Genomic DNA, 19,366 nt, shown 5'->3' on the forward strand with positions numbered 1-19,366 from the left:
TGCCCGGGTGCGGTCAAGGGATGGCTCCCTATTACTCAACCACGTTATGTATGCTGATGATTTGGTAATAGCTGCTCAGTCAGAGGAGGAGTTGGAGACGCTGCTGCTGAGACTGGAGCGTGCCACTAAGAGGTGGGGCCTTACCATCAGCCCCACCAAAACTAAGCACCTGCCTGGGTATTTTGTACCATCGAACACTCCACCCCCACAACTCCCAATCGGTGATGGGGCAGTTGTGGAGAGAGTGGAGAGTTTCCCATACCTGGGCAGTGTGCTTATGACTGGCTCCAGTTTAACAGCAGAGGTCTCACTCCGAATCAGTCGAGCGGCAATATCTTTTCATCGGTTGCGTAACGCTGTGTGGAAGCTACCTGGTCTGTCGCTCTGCACTAAGCCTCAGGTCTTCTCGGCCACGGTCATTCCCTCCCTTCTCTACACTTGCGAAACGTGGACACCCCTAATGGAACATCTTCGCCGGTTAGAAACATTTAGGCTGGCCTGCCTACGATCCATCCTGGGTTTAACCAGACTGGATTGTATGAGGAGCTCACAAATCCTTGAAGGATCTGGGCAAGGTCCCATCGGTGAGCTCCTCCGGCGGGCAAGACTGCGATGGCTGGGTCATGAAGCCCGCATGCCCAGCCACCGCATGCCGAAACAGCTTTTGTTCGGCCGGATCGAGGGGGCTAAGCGGGCGCGGCACAGGCTAGAGAAGAGATGGAGTGATGTGGTACAGGAGGACGTGGAGCTGAGTGGACTTGCCGATGACTGGTACCAGCGGTGTCAAGATCGGCCTCTGTGGAGGAGGCTCGTGAAGGATGCTACTGGGCAGTTGAAGGCAGTCGCCCTCCAACAACAACGGAGGGCGGAGGAGCGACGCTCACTACAACGAGCGGAGCGCCGGGTGGCTAAAGCACTACGGGTTGGCACAGTGGGGGGCACAGGTGGTGCATCAGCCAGTCATCTCAGTCAGTCGACCCGTGGCACCTGGGTCTGCCCCGTGACCTCCTGCCAGCAGGCGTTCGACACTTCACGTAGCCTCAGGGTGCACATAGCCTGGCACAAGCGTCGTGGTGACGTCACCGCCACTTAGTGGCAAATGGCGGTTGTTGTTGTGTGTGTGTGTAAGCGTAACGCATTGTAGTGTAGTGGTTAGCGCGCTGTGCTACGAACCCGCGACCCGAGTTCGATTCCCGCTCACGGCCACTACCGGTGACGATTATTTGAACCGGTCCTGGGCCTCCGCTAGGTCGACTCAGCCTCAAACGAGTAACTGCTGTGGTGTGTGAACATCGCCACTGGGGAGACAAAGGCGGCCGGGCATCGTGAATCCAAGTCCCGGGCAGAGCTGGGTAGTAAAGCGAGTATTATATAAACAGCACTGTATTTCAAAGGTTTTACTGTTTATAATGTTTAAGAAACATTGAGTGTAGGGCTTGCCATCCTTTATTTGAACTTAGCATAGACTGATCAAATTTATCTTCGAATACGCGTATCTATTCTTATCTGTATTGCAGTTATACATGGTATAAGAATCAGAAGCTGTATTTATCCGAGAGAAATCCGATTAGCTATTAAGCTCTTTTTCACAGATATCCAGTAGGGGCGAGTTGATCGGCGTGATATGAAGGTATGATAAATAATAAAAAAAACAAAGAATAAAGGATATAAGTTGAAGGTTCTACAGTTAAAAATAATATTTATTCAGAGTGAAAATCATAACGACGGCTTTACTGTATTCAACGAAATACAATTTAATTTTGAAGGATAAAATAATATGACTCTAAGTTAAACCGAGGCAGCAGCGAAGAATGAGAAAGCCCCCTGCTGAAGAAAAAGTCTCGGTCACTGGAGCAGGGCGTGTGGAGAGGAGTGGAGCGAGGGGAGAGGTGCGAGTTCATGGAGCAGCGAACATTTAAAGTATCAAGTTCTTACTATGAGCCTTCCTATTCCCACGCAGCTCCCGAACAATAAAATACACTTTAACAACTAATTACTAATCTACAACTCATTACTAATCATAACCATTAACTGATTACCAATCGATTATATAATTACAATACCCCCCCTCCGCCTCTAATCACTGCACTTGATATGAGTTAAATGATGACGTCACCCTGCTGCTGCTCTATTTAAGACCGGGAGCAAGTGGAGGGCTTTACCATTCTGGCGAATTGCCCGATGATGCTGGATGTAATTACCAGCGAAACGTCGTACTCAAACTGTAAATGTTGTGGATTCACTCTTCAACACACCGGTGGGCTAAAGTAGTGAACTATTTGTCTTTTTAACACGTAGGCTTTCGCGACCAATATTATTCATAATAAAGGTTTTTTGGGTTAGATCGCGTTTATTTATAAATGTGTCGTAACCCTCCACCACCCGACACGGCCAATCAGCAAAAAAGTGTCACGTTGACAAAAAGACAAATAGTTCACTACTTTAGCCCACCGGTGTGTTGAAGAGTGAATCCACATTTACAGTTTGAGTACGACGTTTTGCTGGTAAATACATCCAGCATCATCGGGCAATTCGCCAGAATGGTAAAGCCCTCGCTTGCTAAACGGTAAAATAACACACAGCGTTTACAGAAAGCAAACGCACACTGATGCCTATCTGAATGCAGAATCACATCATCATCCAGCTCAGAAATCCTCTCTTATCAATACGCTCATACATCGGGCTAAAACAGTGTCAGATAGTGAGAGTCTAGTGAGAGAGATTAAACACGTTAAAGACGCACTACGACAGAATGGCTACAATAATGCTCAAATTAACAGCACTGAATGCCAAATCACGATCGCAAAGCAATACTGCTGAAAGCGACCAGATTGTTAAAACAATAAAAATTCCATATATCTCAGGAGTAACTGACAAATTAGCCCGTGTTTTTCAAAAGCAAAACATTACAGTAAGATTTGGTACAGTACACAAAATTCAAAAACTAGTATCTTGCACTAAAGACGCATTACCTAAATTATCAACAGAAGGTGTATATCGGATTAATTGTTTATGTGGCAGCTGCTACATTGGACAGACAGGACGTAACATCAGCGTAAGACTAAAAGAACATCAGAGAAATATTAAATTATCTCAAACACAACTGTCGGCAGTGGCAGAACATGCTTGTCAACAAGGACACTCAATTGATTTTGACAATGTTGCAGTGGTGTGTAAAACTAATTATTACTGGCAAAGACTAATTAGAGAATCCATTGAAATTGAGAGGAACAAAAATAACTTTAATCGCTCTGACAGCTACAGGTTTAGTGCGGCCTGGAAGCGTATTATTAAATAATATGCATTACATTTTGATTTAAAGAATTACTAATCTACAACTCATTACTAATCATAACCAATAACTGATTACTAATCGATTATATAATTACAATACCCCCCCCCTCCGCCTCTAATCACTGCACTTAATATGAGTTAAGTGATGACGTCACCCTGCTGCTCTATATAAAACCGGGAGCAAGCGAGGGCTTTACCATTCTGGCGAATTGCCCGATGATGCTGGATGTATTTACCAGCGAAACGTCGTACTCAAACTGTAAATGTGGATTCACTCTTCAACACACCGGTGGGCTAAAGTAGTGAACTATCTGTCTTTTTGTCAACGTGACAGTTTTTTTGCTGATTGGCGGTGTCGGGTGGCGGAGGGTTACGACACATTTATAAATAACGCGATCTAACCCAAAAACCTTTATTATGAATCAAATACACTGTCACCAAAAAAATCCCTCCTTTTCCTGCAGTCAAAAGTTAAATTGTCCCCGTATTCAAAAAAATCTTTGGGTGATGCTGGTCTTCTTCGGTGGTCTTGAGAGATTATTGGAAATTCCACAAGTCTATGACATGGACCAGTCTATTTATACTCCAACAATTGATGACTTCCTGCTAAGTGGTACCTATTTTACCTACCCCAAAGATTAAGATAATGTGGCTGAGTTAATCCTCAGATTGACGAATTCGAAGCCTACTGATCTACCGACTGCACTGGGTTATAATCCAGGATTTTTGGAGAAAGACTGCATCTTTAGTCATGACCAGTTAAGAGCCCAACAAGTCTAAAAGTATATTTTTCAAGGAAGACTTAGTTCATGAAAGTAAAACAAAAAGAAAACCTCAGCAACAAATGCAAAATACTAAAATGTGAAAGGTCATGAACACTAAAATAAACCTCGTGTAGTTCGTCTTTTATTGTCTAGTTTTGGATCGCTTGCAAAATCGCCCATTTCAGATTGACTGAGCAATAAAGATAACGCGTGGTTCCACAAACACATTAATCACGGCCAAAGTCTCGAAATGCGCAATATGCAAAGTATAACTATTTTAGAGCGGAATACCCTCACCCACCCACCCCAGTACTCCTGTGCACCGCACAGTTAGAGGTGCTGTGCCACATTGGGGCACACTTAAGCTGTAGCTATCCCATTCAAAGCATAACGCGCAGCGGAGAGAGCATGGAGGAGGTGAAGGGGAAGCGATCGTCGAGGTGGACCAGCTTCGAGGTCACGCTGATAGTCTTCTGTGCCCTGGGCACGGCGGTGTGCGCCGGTCTCATCGCAGTGGCCTGGCTGGCCATCGATGGCAACTCCCAGCTGTCCCCCAAGGACGGTGAGTTGAAAGGATTTGGTACAAAAACAGGGTTTGGGGGGAAGCTATGTTCGCGATGTGTTTTCGGGTCTGTACGGATCGTTCGCCAAGATATTCGATTGTTTTCCTACACATGCTTCGTGGATGTAAATAAAGTTAGTCCTCTTTGTGAATATCGTGTTAAATTTAGACACTGCGTTGGTCAGTGGTGCACAAATAAATACTCAACTCGCTCCTCGATGACGCTGCATAAAGAGGAAACATGTCTGTTAAGAAACAAAGCAAATTACACTATTAAATGATTTATGGTGCAACGATGGAAAGCTCATTTGCGCACAAGGAAGTAGGCTGGCAGGTCGGGGCTGTAACTGATTAAGCTACGCACAAGACAAGCATTGTTCCTATCTTTTTTTACATGTTCTACCAAACAATGCTGTATCATTTGTGAATACAATAAGATACATAACTCGCTACTTTTGTTTACATTTTTACATCTCTCATTTTTTTTTTATATTTATGTACAGTGGAACAAATTGTGCATAGGGGAGAGTGTGAATAGTTGGTGTAAGACTATACATTACGTTTTGCCTGTAAAACGTCTTGAGTGTCTTAATATTTCGATTTACCGAAAGAACCAAAGAAGATGTGTCCTAATATTTTAAAGACAAACTGATGTTACTGTAGTTGTATCTTCTAGACTCCCTACACGGCAGTTTAATAGCCAGTGTACGGTTCCGAACGATAATCCATTTACATTTTACACTTTATTGTAAGTGTGTACCTGACCACAACTTCAACGTGTGTGATTTCCCCCTCAAGTCCAACGACGTGTGTATCGTATTGTTGGCACCCTTGTTTCCACTAGTTGTTTAGATAAACATTAAAAAGCCACAGCCCGTTGCAGAAGTCATGCTCTCTCTCTCTCTGATGCACTGCCAGCAGCCAGGATCTAACCACTGTTTCGATCAAGAGCTTCTCTTCCCACGTTTGTTGCAATCCCTCGTGGTCTCGCGACCCCACAGTCGATCTGCCTCCTGCACGTGAGCTAATAATACCATCGCTCCACCACGCCGGTGGTAGCTGTACTCTCGGGCACGTTTCTCTCCTTTGCCTCCAACATTGCCATCACATTTTGCCACTTGACTTTGACGAAGGTCGGCCACTCATCAATTTTAAAGTAAATGTTGTCGGTCTGCAACCATTTTCTTTGAAAATCAAATACCATCAAGTAAATACTATACTGTTCGCAGGGTTGTACGAGTAAGTAAATGTATGCGTGGCATCCGAGACCAGTGAGCCCTCATGTAATTTGGCAGACCTAAGCTTAACCTAAGCTGTACATCGCATGCGCTTCTGCGGCCGTCTGGAACGCTCTTCCGATATGAGCTGTGTACTTTTAGGGATTTTTGCACACAGCGTTGTAATGCGGTGTTTTTTTATTTTCTGGAAGATTTGCTGGTTTATCCAGGATATATATGTTGCGCGTCGTCGCTTTAAGATGTTTCTCTGTTCATATTTAGCTTGTTGTGGTTGCACCCGACTCAAGAGCCGCATGGCTCACAGGGCTATATCAATAAATGATAACTTGAAATCTTGAAACTAGATTGAAAACTAATTTCTTTAGAACTGCTTTTTATGCTTAGATTGTTATCCTTCCCACGCGCACCTCCGATTAGCGCGGTTAGCTATGCACGGTGCGAAAGGAATTCAACATACATACATACATTGTCAAATCTGTAAATTACAAGAAAATTCCATCATAACAGGAAAATAATGCGGGAAGGAAAACCATAGGTATCAAACTACGCACAGACACATGTAAAAAGCTCTCAGCCTCCGAGCATTATGCAATAAACCATCAGCAGTTTCTCAACATTGTGCTGCGCTTGTACGTGCATTGATTGTGTTATGGTTATATCTAATTCCATGTCAATAATAGCCAGCCTTCTTGTAAACAAGTCGCATGCAGTGCAATAAAGTCACTGTGTAAATATGTCCTTGAAGACATGACACTGTTTGGGGGGGTGTGATGTTGTTCGCAGTGTTGTATCACACACGCCAGGCGTTTTCATCCAGGCTAAATTTGTAACAATTTATACGTGACCCAAATAAAGATCAGGCAGCACTTGTATCCTTATGCTCGACTGCTCAAGTTTGGTGCTTATGAGAATTGTGTCTTGGTCAACTTAGAAACAAATGAAATTTCCGGAAAGATGAAGATCGTGGGAGGAGCCTTGTACAGCCCACGGTTGCATGACCCGACCTCGACAGAATTCAAAATCCTGGCTTTTGATGTTGAACACACGGTAAGATCAACGTTCAACGTCTCCTGCACCAGAATGTATGGTCCCTACGTGATGTGTAGCTTAACCAACAGGAATATATTCACCAAATATGTTTTACTATGTGTTAACTTTTTCTAGTTAGATCATGTCAAGAGATAAAGTGTCCATTCGGAATTCTCAGAACAGTACATCACGACATGTTCGCGAATGGTCCACTGAAGCAGATATCACAGATCTGAGATCACTTCAAGTGAACTCTCATTGACATCAGGGGGAACCGCACTTTTCCACGTGATAAACTTCAGAGATAAGGTATAATAATCGAATGAAAGTCAATTATATTATATTATTCTCATGCCTAGAATATTTTCCAAATTAAGTGAAACACCAGATTTGCCATTTTTTCCAGTCATGGTTGACCAGACTGAAACCATGAACATTACCACTCGAGAACCTCATTTAATTTTCTTGTTTAGTTTGTTGTCCTCCCCCCGCACCTCTGATTAGCACGGTTGACTTCGTACGGTGCGAAACAAGTTCAACATACATGCATACGTAATCATCGGTGGCCAAAACCTCGATTTGAACAGAGTTCAAACTTGATTTGAAGCTTTCGTGACTGCAGGAATTACTCTTTGGTTATTTCGGTAAAGTCAAGTAGAAAGAAAATAAATTGAACAGAGCTGCTTAGTGCTCTGACCTCTTAGCCATCCAGCCATATGATCGTTTACCAATTATTTTCCACAAAGTATAATGCGGAAGCAGCAACGGATTGACAGTAAGGAAGGGTCCAGATATTCCCAGTCCCCGTTTACCATTTTTATTGTGTGCCAAATGGACCAACTGACACAATGACTCACAATTGACTCACTGATAAAATGCTGAATAAACAATCTTTTGCTGGTCTGGCCCACTTATTGCACATGTAGAAACATGCATTGAAATTATTTAGATTATTTTGGTGATATAAATGTCCAAATGATGGACCACTTTGTTAAACTATAATTTATGGCCAGGTCGCTTTTGAAAAATAAGTTAATATTTAGTGGGCTTTGGCTGGTGGGATGGGGATGGTTTAGTTTTATTTGTATGTGTTTGGGTGATTTGTTCACCTTTTTTGTACTTTGCACTCCTATCATGTTTTTGTACAGTTTATTGTTGGGACGTTCTTACCCGCCCCTACTGGACATCTATGACAAAGAGCTTTATAGCTAATCGGATTCCTCCAGTATAAATAAATATCTGATTCTCCCATCATGGAAATCGTCTTGAAAGTTTATCCTCCGAGTACAGTTAAAGAAATATAGACCAATGTATTTTTAGACATTCTTTAAAAGAAAAATATCTCGTAATGATATAGTTTGAGTTTATTTAATGAGACAAAACGACAGTTACATTTTGAGCTCTATTTTGTTCATAATTTAGATTTTAATCAATTTGTGTTTGACTACCGCGAGCTCTGTGGAAAAATCTCACACTGGTTTATCTCAAACGTCATTGTGGGCTCAAGTTGTACTTTGATTTCAGTCGGGTGCTAGGAATGTTACATCAGAGCGAGATGCAGCCATTGCTGTTGGCTATAATAATAATATAACTGATGTATTCTTGGGGCTCAGATTCTCACTGAATATTTTACCTGGTCGGTGGCAGACTGGCGAAGAGGCACGTGATGAGTAGCCACAGCGATTAGCCAGGGGTAGCCTAAATGTGTTATGCCCGGTGTAGAAACATTTTCCAGATCGGTGACCTGGACAGAGCTTACATTATTATATCCGTACCACACACATATAACCCCAACCTCGCCGCACGTTACGGAATTACAGCAAATTATCAACGTCATAAAGCGTACAGAAACATATAAACCAATGAAACCAAACTAAATGCTATTTACGATAAAATAATAACCATAACTCTTTCGGTAAAGTCACGTAGGTAGACAAAATAATAGATCACGACGTTTCGATCGCAACAACAAGCGACCGTCTTCAGGTGAGAGAGAAAACGGCCTGCGAGACACGGTGTTATTTAGACCCGGGAGGGGGGTGGGGGTCAGAGACCCGCATAAAAGGGCGCAAGCGAGAGAAGTGCACTGATACTCTTTGGTTCTATTCGGTAAAGTCACGTAAAAAAAAAAATTCACGACGTGTCGGCCACAACACAAGTGGCCTTCATCAGGTGAAGGGACCGTGCTGTCATGAGGACAGCGTTGGAGTGAAAACAGCCAAGCCCAAGTCGCGTCCTTTAAGCTGTGTGGGAGGAAGCAAAACGCTTGGCAAAGGAATTAGCATAAAAATGAGCACGATGTACGTAGGAGGTGCATGGGCCATGATGGACCAGGAGCGGGTGGGGACCATAACGGACCAGCAGCGGTGGGGTGGGGGAGTAGAGTGAGTGAGTGGAGTGAGTGAGTGAGTGGAGTGAGTGAGTGGAGTGAGTGAGTGAGTGGAGTGAGTGAGTGGAGTGAGTGAGTAGAGTGAGTGAGTGGAGTGAGTGAGTGGAGTGAGTGAGTGGAGTGAGTGAGTGGAGTAGAGTGAGTGAGTGGAGTGAGTGAGTGAGTGGAGTGAGTGAGTGAGTGGAATGAGTGAGTGGAGTGAGTGAGTGGAGTGAGTGAGTGAGTGGAGTGAGTGAGTGGAGTGAGTGAGTGGAGTGAGTGAGTGAGTGGAGTGAGTGAGTGAGTGGAGTGAGTGAGTGGAGTGAGTGAGTGGAGTGAGTGAGTGAGTGGAGTGAGTGGAGTGAGTGAGTGGAGTGAGTGAGTGGAGTGAGTGGAGTGAGTGGAGTGAGTGAGTGGAGTGAGTGGAGTGAGTGAGTGGAGTGAGTGAGTGAGTGGAGTGAGTGAGTGAGTGGAGTGAGTGGAGTGAGTGAGTGGAGTGAGTGAGTGGAGTGAGTGAGTGGAGTGAGTGGGTGGAGTGAGTGAGTGAGTGGAGTGAGTGAGTGGAGTGAATGGGTGGAGTGAGTGAGTGAGTGGAGTGAATGGGTGGAGTGAGTGAGTGAGTGGAGTGAGTGAGTGAAGTGAGTGAGTGAGTGGAGTGAGTGGAGTGAGTGAAGGGACCAGACTGTCCAGAGGACAGCGCTGGAGTGAACACAGTCAAGCTCAGACCGCGACATCTAAGCTGTGTGAGAGGAAGCAGAGCGCCCTGACAAAGGAATTAGCATTAAAAAATAGCATTTCATTGGCGGACTTAGAATGAAGGACGATGTACTGGGGGGGAGCATGTGCAGACAGGCGAGGGGGAGAGGGGGGAGCCCACATATTGATGGTGTGAAAAAGGGAATTTAAGCAGCTGCGAAAGTTTGGGATACCACTACTTAAAAAATATACTGTACCATTGAAAATTAGTTTAATGTTTGGTTTGATTCAGAACATCTTTCCAATGGTTGCTTAATTGATGGACCAGGAGCGGGTGGGGACCATGACGGACCAGCAGCGGGGGGGGGGGGGGAGTAAGTGAGTGGAGTGAGTGAGTGGAGTGAGTGAGTGGAGTGAGTGAGTGGAGTGAGTGGAGTGAGTGAGTGGAGTGAGTGAGTGGAGTGAGTGGAGTGAGTGGAGTGAGTGAGTGGAGTGAGTGAGTGGAGTGAGTGGAGTGAGTGGAGTGAGTGAGTGAGGTGAGTGAGGTGAGTGAGTGGAGTGAGTGGAGTGAGTCGAGTGAGTGAGTGGAGTGAGTGAGTGAGTGGCGTGAGTGAGTGGAGTGAGTGAGTGGAGTGAGTGGAGTGAGTGAGTGGAGTAAGTGAGTGGAGTGAGTGAGTGGAGTGAGTGAGTGGAGTGAGTGGAGTGAATGAGTGGAGTGAGTGAGTGAGTGAGTGAAGGGACCAGACTGTCCAGAGGACAACGCTGGATAGAACCAAAGAGTATGGATCCTTGCAGTCACGAAAGCTTTAAATCTAGAAGTGCACCGATCACAACACAAGTGATCGTGAGAGACACGCGTGTGATCATGAGAGACACGCGCGTGATCGTGAGAGACACACACAGAGACAGAAACACCGCAGCAAGTCACAGTCCGTCACAACACGAGCGTCACCGCCGCATCGAGGGAAAGGAGCAGCGGCGGCAGTGCCGGTGAGGCATCCAGCACGCCAATGTAAAGACATACAACCTGGCAATGCAACTCAGATAAGTGGGAAATAACTGCTAAAACTCGGCAGGTCGGAAGGAAACATCGCAGCCAGTTAAGACTTTACCTGGTTAATAACGTCCTTCGACCAAGCAGCTCTCTCTAAAACATTCGGCTGATAGACCACCCAGATTTTATGGCCTTCCAAAAATCCATAAAGAAGGTACTCCACTCCGTCCTATCGTATCTACCATTAACTCACCCACCTACAAACTGGCCCGATTTCTGTCTGAGACCCTGCTTCCATTCACGGGCAAGACCACCTCAGCTGTACTTAACTCAGCTCACTTGGTTTCTCTAATCAAGGACATCTCACTATCTCCAGATGATTTGCTTGTCAGTTTCGATGTAATCTCTCTGTTCACCAAGGTACCTGTGCCTGACACCATTGCAATCATTGAAGAATTGGTCCAACACTTACTTAACCTGTAATGGTACATTCTACAAACAGAATGAAGGTACCCCTATGGGTTCTCCCTTGTCGCCAGTAGTAGCGAATGTTTTCATGGAGAAATTTAAAACTGATGCCATCCTGACATCCACCCTACGTCCTTCCTTGTGGAAGAGATACGTAGATCACACGTTCGTCATCTGGCCACATGGCCAGACAGCACTGGACCAATTTTTCAACCACATCAATTCCATACACCGATCCATCAAATTCACCATGGAAGTGGAAAATGATGGCAAACTACCATTCCTGGATGTTTTGATCGAGAAGAGACCTGATGGCTCGTTGGGACACTGTCTACAGGAAAGCCACCCACACTGATTCCTATCTAAAGCCTGATTCCCACCACCATCCAGCCCAGAAGAATTTCCTCATCAAAACACTGTATCTCCGACCAGCACCACCTAGCCAGTGAGCTTGAGCACGTACACCAAGCCCTCAAGATGAATGAATACTCAGACCGCACAATCCGCAAAGCTGTATCCCAACCATGGGGAGAGAACCATCTGAGGACCCAATCAAAACCATCACCTTGCCATACATAGCAGGGGCCACCAAAAATATTTCCAAAATCTTGAGCAGGCACAAGATCCGGGTTCGGTTCAACACAGTATGCAAACTCTGTGATTTGATCCTACCTTGGAATCTTGCCCAGGGTTCGACCAGTGTTCTTCATTGCAAGGCCCACGGGCCACTGGCGACCCGTGGTGGCCTTTAGTGCGGCCCCTTATTTGCCTTTATTTAACCAGGTAAAAAAACACATGTCAAAACACCCTCCATCATCATCGTGCTGTCAAACCCCACAATGGGTTCAAACGTGTGGCGAGACCTCACGACCCGTGAGGTCTTATCGGCAAAAGTGCCCCCCCCTCTGAAAATTAGTGAAGAACACTGGATTACAGTAAGGAATAAGGTATTTATATTCTTGGTTCTTTCGGTAAAGTCACGTAGAAGGGAAACAATAAAATAATAAAAATATAAAGCAAGATAATTTTATTGTTTTATATTTTTATTATTTTATTGTTTTATATTTTTAGTATTTTATTGTTTACCCTCTAAGTGACTTTACCAAAAGAACCAAGAATACGAATCCCTGCAGTCACGAAAGCTTTAAATAAAAAAAGGTACTTGTGCAGTTACTTTGTCATGTGAGGTCCGATGTCTACGTGTCCTGCAGATTAACAAAGTTTATTCAGAAAGCTCCATGAAGAACGACTACGCCGGCTGTCGCGTGGTGGCGTTTGAGTGAGTGATTGCCATCTGTCCTCCTTTTCCCGTGATTACCCTTCCGCACCTCCGGTTAACACAGGTGGCTATGTAAGATGCGACAGAAGTTCAACACACACACATACGTACATTTGAGGTAGCTGTCCTGGAAAATATTTTAGCCTTTCCGGGGAAAAAAAAAATCTTGATTATTGTTTTGTCAATTTTCATAAATTATACACCACTCAAGACAATTTATTTCCATGTAGTTCTCCCCTCTTCTGGTATACTGCGGTGAGATATTCTTATTATCGTGACACGTCCCGGTTTTTTTTTTGTTTTGCACCTCGGAGGTGGCAACGCCGATTGAGCAAGAATGCGTGCGTTCAGGCAGGGCAGCGTGTGGGTATTGCTGGGGCTCAAGTTCACGCTGGCCATGTCCGAGGGGCTCGTGGGGACCGCCCAGGAGACCCTGCTGGCAGCCATCAGCCCCAGCACGCCGGTGTCCAACGTGGGCTTCCTGCCGCCCTTCGAAGTGGACATCGCTAGCGTGCAAGTGTACGGTGCGTTCGACGGCTCACCGTGGGTCCGCGTGCATGATGTCACGCACGGAAAACAGCTTCTCAAGCTCCGATGTGTTACCTCTAACCACGCTCACAAGAGCAGTGTAAAGTCGAGCTGACATCGTGACCGACGGGGTTCATGTCACCGCACCTGGCCACCCGGCTCTTTATATGCGTCATAAATTCGACACCGGGCCTTCAAGGAATATTCTTTGGATTGCAGGACCCCCCCCCCCTTCCATTGAGCAAAACTGTGAAAGTGACAGTGATACCACAACTAACAGTCGTGGGACCCTGGGTAATCAAAGCATCACCAAAGGCAGGAACATTTTCAGTAGGCCAAAGAAGCACAGCCACTGCAAGAGGCAGCATATTTTTTACCAGGAGATGAACTACACCTGAGAGGCAAACGCCACCATCCACTAAAACCACCGCACTGTGATATAAATCACCGGGCAGATTTATATTCAGCAGTATGCCCTACCGACAGCCGAATTACATTTGCTGAGAGGAAGTAGCTTTTAAATCAGATGCCATTTGGTCTACTGTGATGTCACCTTCGATGGGGTCCTCTGACTTTGAGCTACATCATGTATCTTTGGTGGTTTCACACTGTCTGTGGTGTGAATGTTGTACCGTTCAATGACCTCTTGTAGTTGGCATCGGCCCTGGTCCAACGAACGAAAAGTGGCCCCTGTCCAATTTCCCCCATCTTTGTGGCCTATTGCCGAGGCCCCTTAGGCCTGTGGGCCCCGGTGCAGTTGCACTGCCTGCACACTCAAGAGCTACGCCACTGCTTAGAGTGGCTAGCAATTTAAGATGTGTATTTTTGTGTGCTAAACAATACAGGGAACTTAGTAGTTGAGGAGTTTCCATCTGTCCAGATGTTAACGTGTCCTGCTCTTGCTAAAATTTCCTCCCCTTTACCAAAACAAACAATAACAAAAACCTAATCTTTCCCCATGATCTAATAATGCTCGAGTCTTTCCTTTTCTATTTTATGGCACCTTCAGATGGCATACGTATCGGGACAGTGGTGGTACACGCCTGTAATCCAGCACCATGTAGTCACGGGGTTGGTGGATCACACAAATGTTGTGAAAACTCCCTTGCCGTGGGTGCCGAGGTGTCTCACACCCTGGCTCGCCAGGAGAAGGCAGTACAGCAAAGTATGGAGTGAGGACTAATCGTCATCTGTGTCCATCTTACGGGAGGAGTGTGTTGCCCCTTCGTGTGTGTGGGTTTTCTCCGGGTGCTCCGGTTTCCTCGCACGTGCATTGAGACTCACTAATTGTCTGAAAAAAAATCTCAATTGAATGTAAGAAACAATGTAGAATCCTCCTGAATGAAAGTCATATGACTCAGTGTGGCTCTCCTGGATACAACAAAAATGGTGCACTCATTTTTAATTAAAAAAAAAATGCATTTTATTTTGAACATGTACTCTTCCCTGATATAGACATTCACTCAGTAAGCCAAGCTACTATACCCCTGTAATCATTATATCAAATATCTGATATAATAAAATTTGACCTTTAAAACTGTACATATTGGACGCAATTCATACCTTATTCTTTTGAACCCTAGTAATATCCATCACAAAAGTATTGATTGACAGCTCAAGGAATAAATCTGACAGTAACCTTCGTAAACACACAGGTGACAAGCCGAGCATACCAACCTTCAAACCCACTCCAGCTCCAAACAAGACCAGCCCACCAACCTTCAAACCCACTCCAGCTCCAAACAAGACCAGCGCACCAACCTTCAAACCCACTCCAGCTCCAAACAATACCAGCACACCGAGCTACAAACCCACTCCAGCTCCAAACAAGACCAGCACACCGAGCTACAAACCCACTCCAGCTCCAAACAATACCAGCGCACCGACCTTAACGTCTACTTTGGTCCCCGTCACATCAAAAGGTACGACCACATTATATTGTATGCACTGCACGATCTTGTTGTTCGGTTATCGACTGCCATGTTAGGTAGTTGTAGGCACTGCCATTTTCAACTACGTCATCTTTGGTTTAAACAGTAGCAGTGCCGGATTAAGGCCTGTATCATACGTTATAATGGGGCCCTAAATAAATAAAACAAGTTAATATTAAAACACAGATTTTTTACTTGCATAGTAAATTGTATTTTTTTATTTGCTATTACAGCCAGATAATACGACAAATCGCTAACCTTAAACACCCAGTCGTTCATAAAAGTTGAAGGCAGTATAGCACTATAGTAATAAAGCAAGTGCAGAATCACTGAACCGGAATTGATAGCTTGAAAGCATTTAGCGCTGGGCCCTTGAAAGTGCGGGGCCCGTAGCTACTACTACATATGTAGCTACTTTTGCTACTAGGATAATCCGGCACTGAACAGCATCAGTATAAGAGTATTCACGCAAATCCACATTTCATTGCTACCAATCGTCAAATCCATGCGATGTGCAGTGACATTTAAATCTAAATTGAAAACGAATTTCTTTAGAACTGCTTTTTGTGTTTAGTTTTGTTCTCCTTCGTCCGCACTTCCAATTAGCGCGGTTGGTTACTTACGGTGCGAAAGAAGTTGAACATACATAAAAATCTTAATTTTACCGAAATTGACTGACAAATGTGGACAAACGAGCAGCGATGGTCGACAGCCATGAGGACAGGAGTGTAGGAATCCCATCGTTTATAGTCTTACACTGAGAGGCCCCGTATTCACCCCTGAGCTGTTGGTTACACTCCACGATGTTGACACGGCCAAGTGGTAACACGTTTGCTGCTTTTTGCCGAGGTTCGCTGTTCTAATTCAGCAGCCGCCCAAGTTAACCAAAATTACGCACCGTCTGCTTATGTTGTTGTCCCCGCACCTCCGATTAGCACGGTTGGCTACGTACGGTGGGAAAGAAGTTCAATATAGATACAGATCCCGTCACATTTGCGAAAGAGTAGGCCATGCTTGCCAGTATCAGGGTCCAAATTTTAGCAAATTTTAAAATGACTCACAAACCACCTAAATGGGTACAGCCACATGTCAATATCCCCCTCGACTGTGCAAGTACTGCAGACTAGAGGCCGACCGAAATTCGGTTTCGGCTTCGGCGCTGAAAGTTGGCAAATGGCCACTTTCAGCATAGTTTCGGTTTCGTCCGAAAGTATTTTTTTTACTTTCGGTCTGGTTTCGGTTTTGGCCGAAACCAAAAATTCAGTTTCGGTCGGCCTCTACTGCAGACAGTACTCGTCTGTGAAGCAGAACGCCCGAGTGACAATTCTTGTGCCACAGCACGAACATGGAGAATAGCGAACGTTCCAATTTTTGTATTTGATTTGCAGAGTCCTGCGGCTCTGTCGAGCTCTGGGAACCCAACACGACGTTCTCGTCTCCCAACTACCCCAACAACTACAGCGTCAACACCCTTTGTGAGCGCACTGTATGAGTGTCGTGTACGAGTGACCTGTACGAGTGAGTGCCCCATGTGAGCTGCGGAGTGCTCTGCGTGAGTGCTTGTGTAGAGGAGTAGTTTGGGGACGTGACGTAACGGGGTCGTTGTGGGAGCCCGGGATGGAGAGCAGTTGAAGAGACAGTCAGAGGGGTAGAGCTCAGGGAGTCTGGAGAGAAGCCGGCGGTAGTCGTGGAAGGTGCTGCTCTCCTCGGTCGGTCGGGGTTGGCTGAACCCCCGATCCGACTCGAGGGAGAGAGAGCCCAAGAGATAGCCGAGCTAGGGACAGACAGAGCCGGGGGTCCGCGTGAAGGACCAAGTGTAGGGCACCTTCCTCTGGTGACAGTTGTCACCAACCCTTGTTAATGAACCGGCGCAAACCCCTACATGAAGACCTGCCTCCGCGTCGTCATTTAGCACACAACACTTGTATGAGTGCCTGGCATGAGGCCACGTCTCTGCCCCATAAAGACAGGGAACAGATTATGACAGGAAACACGTATAGACAAGAGACAGATATAAAAACTAAAACTATAAAAAAACTAAAACTATAAAAAAACTATAAACTATTTTTTATTTTACCAGGTAAGGCCCATTGAGCTCTATAGCTCTTTTTCAGAAGCGACCTGGCCACCAAATGATAACTCAACGAAGTGGCTTATCACGTGGAAATGTATTGCAGCCAAATACTCTAAAAGCATGTTTCTAAATGTGGAGGGAAAAAAACGGAGGACCCGGAGAAAAATCCATGCAACTACAGGGATATTGTGAAAACTCCAAATATACAGGCGTCAGGGTTGGGATCGAACCCACAAACCTTCTGTATACCAGGCGAGGTAGTTAACATCTCGGCACCGTGGTGCGCTAAAGATTGGAGACAAAATATAGGCAGCAGACAGGAGACAGACGTGAAGACGGGAGAGATGATAAACCTGTCCACAAGATGGTCACTGCATCGCGCGTGTTCAGATGTGCTTCTGCGGCCGTCTGGAACACTCTTCCTTCCAATATGAGAAAGGCACTGGAGCGGTGTACTTTTAAATAATCTATATTCAAAACTCTTTTCTTTAGAACTGCTTTTTGTGTTTAGTCTTTTTTCCCTGCACCTCCGATTAGCACGGTTGGCTACGTACAGTTCAACATACATGTTTATGTGTCCCGCAGGCTTCTGGTTCCTGCGGGCACAGGAGGGCGACAATGTGCAGCTGCACTTCCAGGACTTCGACACGGAGACTCACAATGACATGGTGATGGTCTATGACGGCAACAGCACCAGCGCGATGCTCATCGGTAAACTCCGGGAGGACGTGGTGGGGTGGGCCGAGGGTAGGGTCCCGTAGTATTCAGTAAAGGGTCGGCTGGAAGAGAGTCTCTCTCCTCGTCGCGGAGCGGTGTTGGCTGAACCCCCACTTCGGGCAGACGAGTGAGAGAGCCAAAGGATAGCCGAGGGTAGGACCCAAATAGTATTCTGTGTCCGGGGTAAATGACCGAGATAGAGTGCATCTACACTGGTGTGAGCGTAGGATGTCGAGTGTGACAGTGTTTTAATAAATGGCAACAGCCCTTAAAGTATTCGTCTCCGCGTGGTTCTACTGCACTACACTTGTATGGGGAGCAGTAGTGCTGCGGTGCTACGAACCCTGCGGCCCGAGTTCGATTCCCACTTACAGCCAACACCAGTGACGATTATCTGAACCGGTCGTGGACCTGCCCTAGGACGACTCAGTCTCAAATAAGTCCCTGGTGCGGTGTGTAAATATCACCACTGGGGGAGACAAAGGTGACCGTGCGTGGTGCTTGTCACCCGCCCCCTCGTGTGCCGTGTCGGCCTTCATAGGTGGTCGCGAACAGCACTTGCCTCAACAGTCTGTCAAGGCTTTACGGGGGATATTTGTCTTTGTATGTGTGCGCGCATCTGTCCGTGCAGGGATCTTTTCAGGCAGTGGACCTGGGCGCGATCTGTTCTCGACGGGCAGCGTGATGACGGTGCGCTTCAGAAGTGACTTCGTCACTAACTCCAAGGGCTTCCTTGCAAACTTCACCACCGGCTTCCGACTCGGCATGCCCCGTACGCACCTCCACCACCCCCTGCACCAAACGACACTTGAGTGTTTTTGCTTCCCCGCCGCCAAGCTCCGCTGTGAACACTCGAGGTGAAAGTAACCACAACCTCAGATCACACTTCGTGAAGGTGAGCGGAGGATGCGGGGGATGGGGATGAGGGCAAAGAGTTTTGAGGACAGGGTATAATAACCAACCCTAACTAACTAGTCACCCCACCAGTGGTGCTACCCTCTCACTCACCCTATCCTTCCCCCGCACCTTCGATGAGCACGGTTGGCTACGTACGGTGTGAAAAATGTTAAAACATACCTTTTCTAACATTGGTGGTGGTGGTGCTAACAGTGGTTGATGGTGGTGGTACTAATAGTGGTGATGCTGCTAACAGTGGTGGTGGTCGTGGTGCTAAAAGTGGTGGTGGTGTAAACATTGGTGATGGTGCTAACAGTGGGGTGGTGCTAATAGTGGTGGTTGTTGCTAACAGTGGTGATGGTGGTGCTAACAGTGGTGATGCTGCTAACAGTGGTGGTTGTCGCTAACAGTGGTGGTGATGGTGGTGCTAACAGTGGTGGTGGTGCTAACAGTGGTGGTTGTTGATAACAGTGGTGGTGATGGTGGTGCTAACAGTAGTGGTGGTGCTAATAGTGGTGGTTGTTGCT

General features: G+C 46.0%; 1 protein-coding gene across 1 annotated transcript in view; it reads left to right on the forward strand.

Moving 5' to 3' along the window:
- Window positions 1-3,611: 3,611 nt before the first annotated feature.
- Window positions 3,612-19,366, forward strand: part of LOC116948694 (enteropeptidase-like) — a 28,632-nt gene continuing 12,877 nt past the window's right edge. The window contains exons 1-8 of the mRNA XM_076069240.1: window positions 3,612-4,620; window positions 6,790-6,905; window positions 12,625-12,692; window positions 13,044-13,216; window positions 14,876-15,142; window positions 16,540-16,626; window positions 17,811-17,936; window positions 18,574-18,714. Of these exons, the coding sequence (XP_075925355.1) occupies window positions 4,467-4,620; window positions 6,790-6,905; window positions 12,625-12,692; window positions 13,044-13,216; window positions 14,876-15,142; window positions 16,540-16,626; window positions 17,811-17,936; window positions 18,574-18,714 (1,132 nt within the window). The 5' untranslated portion in view covers window positions 3,612-4,466. The remainder of the gene's footprint in view (window positions 4,621-6,789; window positions 6,906-12,624; window positions 12,693-13,043; window positions 13,217-14,875; window positions 15,143-16,539; window positions 16,627-17,810; window positions 17,937-18,573; window positions 18,715-19,366) is intronic.

The sequence above is a fragment of the Petromyzon marinus genome, chromosome 2 (assembly GCF_048934315.1).
Source record: "Petromyzon marinus isolate PM22_M1 ecotype Great Lakes invasive population chromosome 2, UKy_Petmar_22M1.pri1.0, whole genome shotgun sequence".
NCBI lineage: Eukaryota > Metazoa > Chordata > Hyperoartia > Petromyzontiformes > Petromyzontidae > Petromyzon > Petromyzon marinus.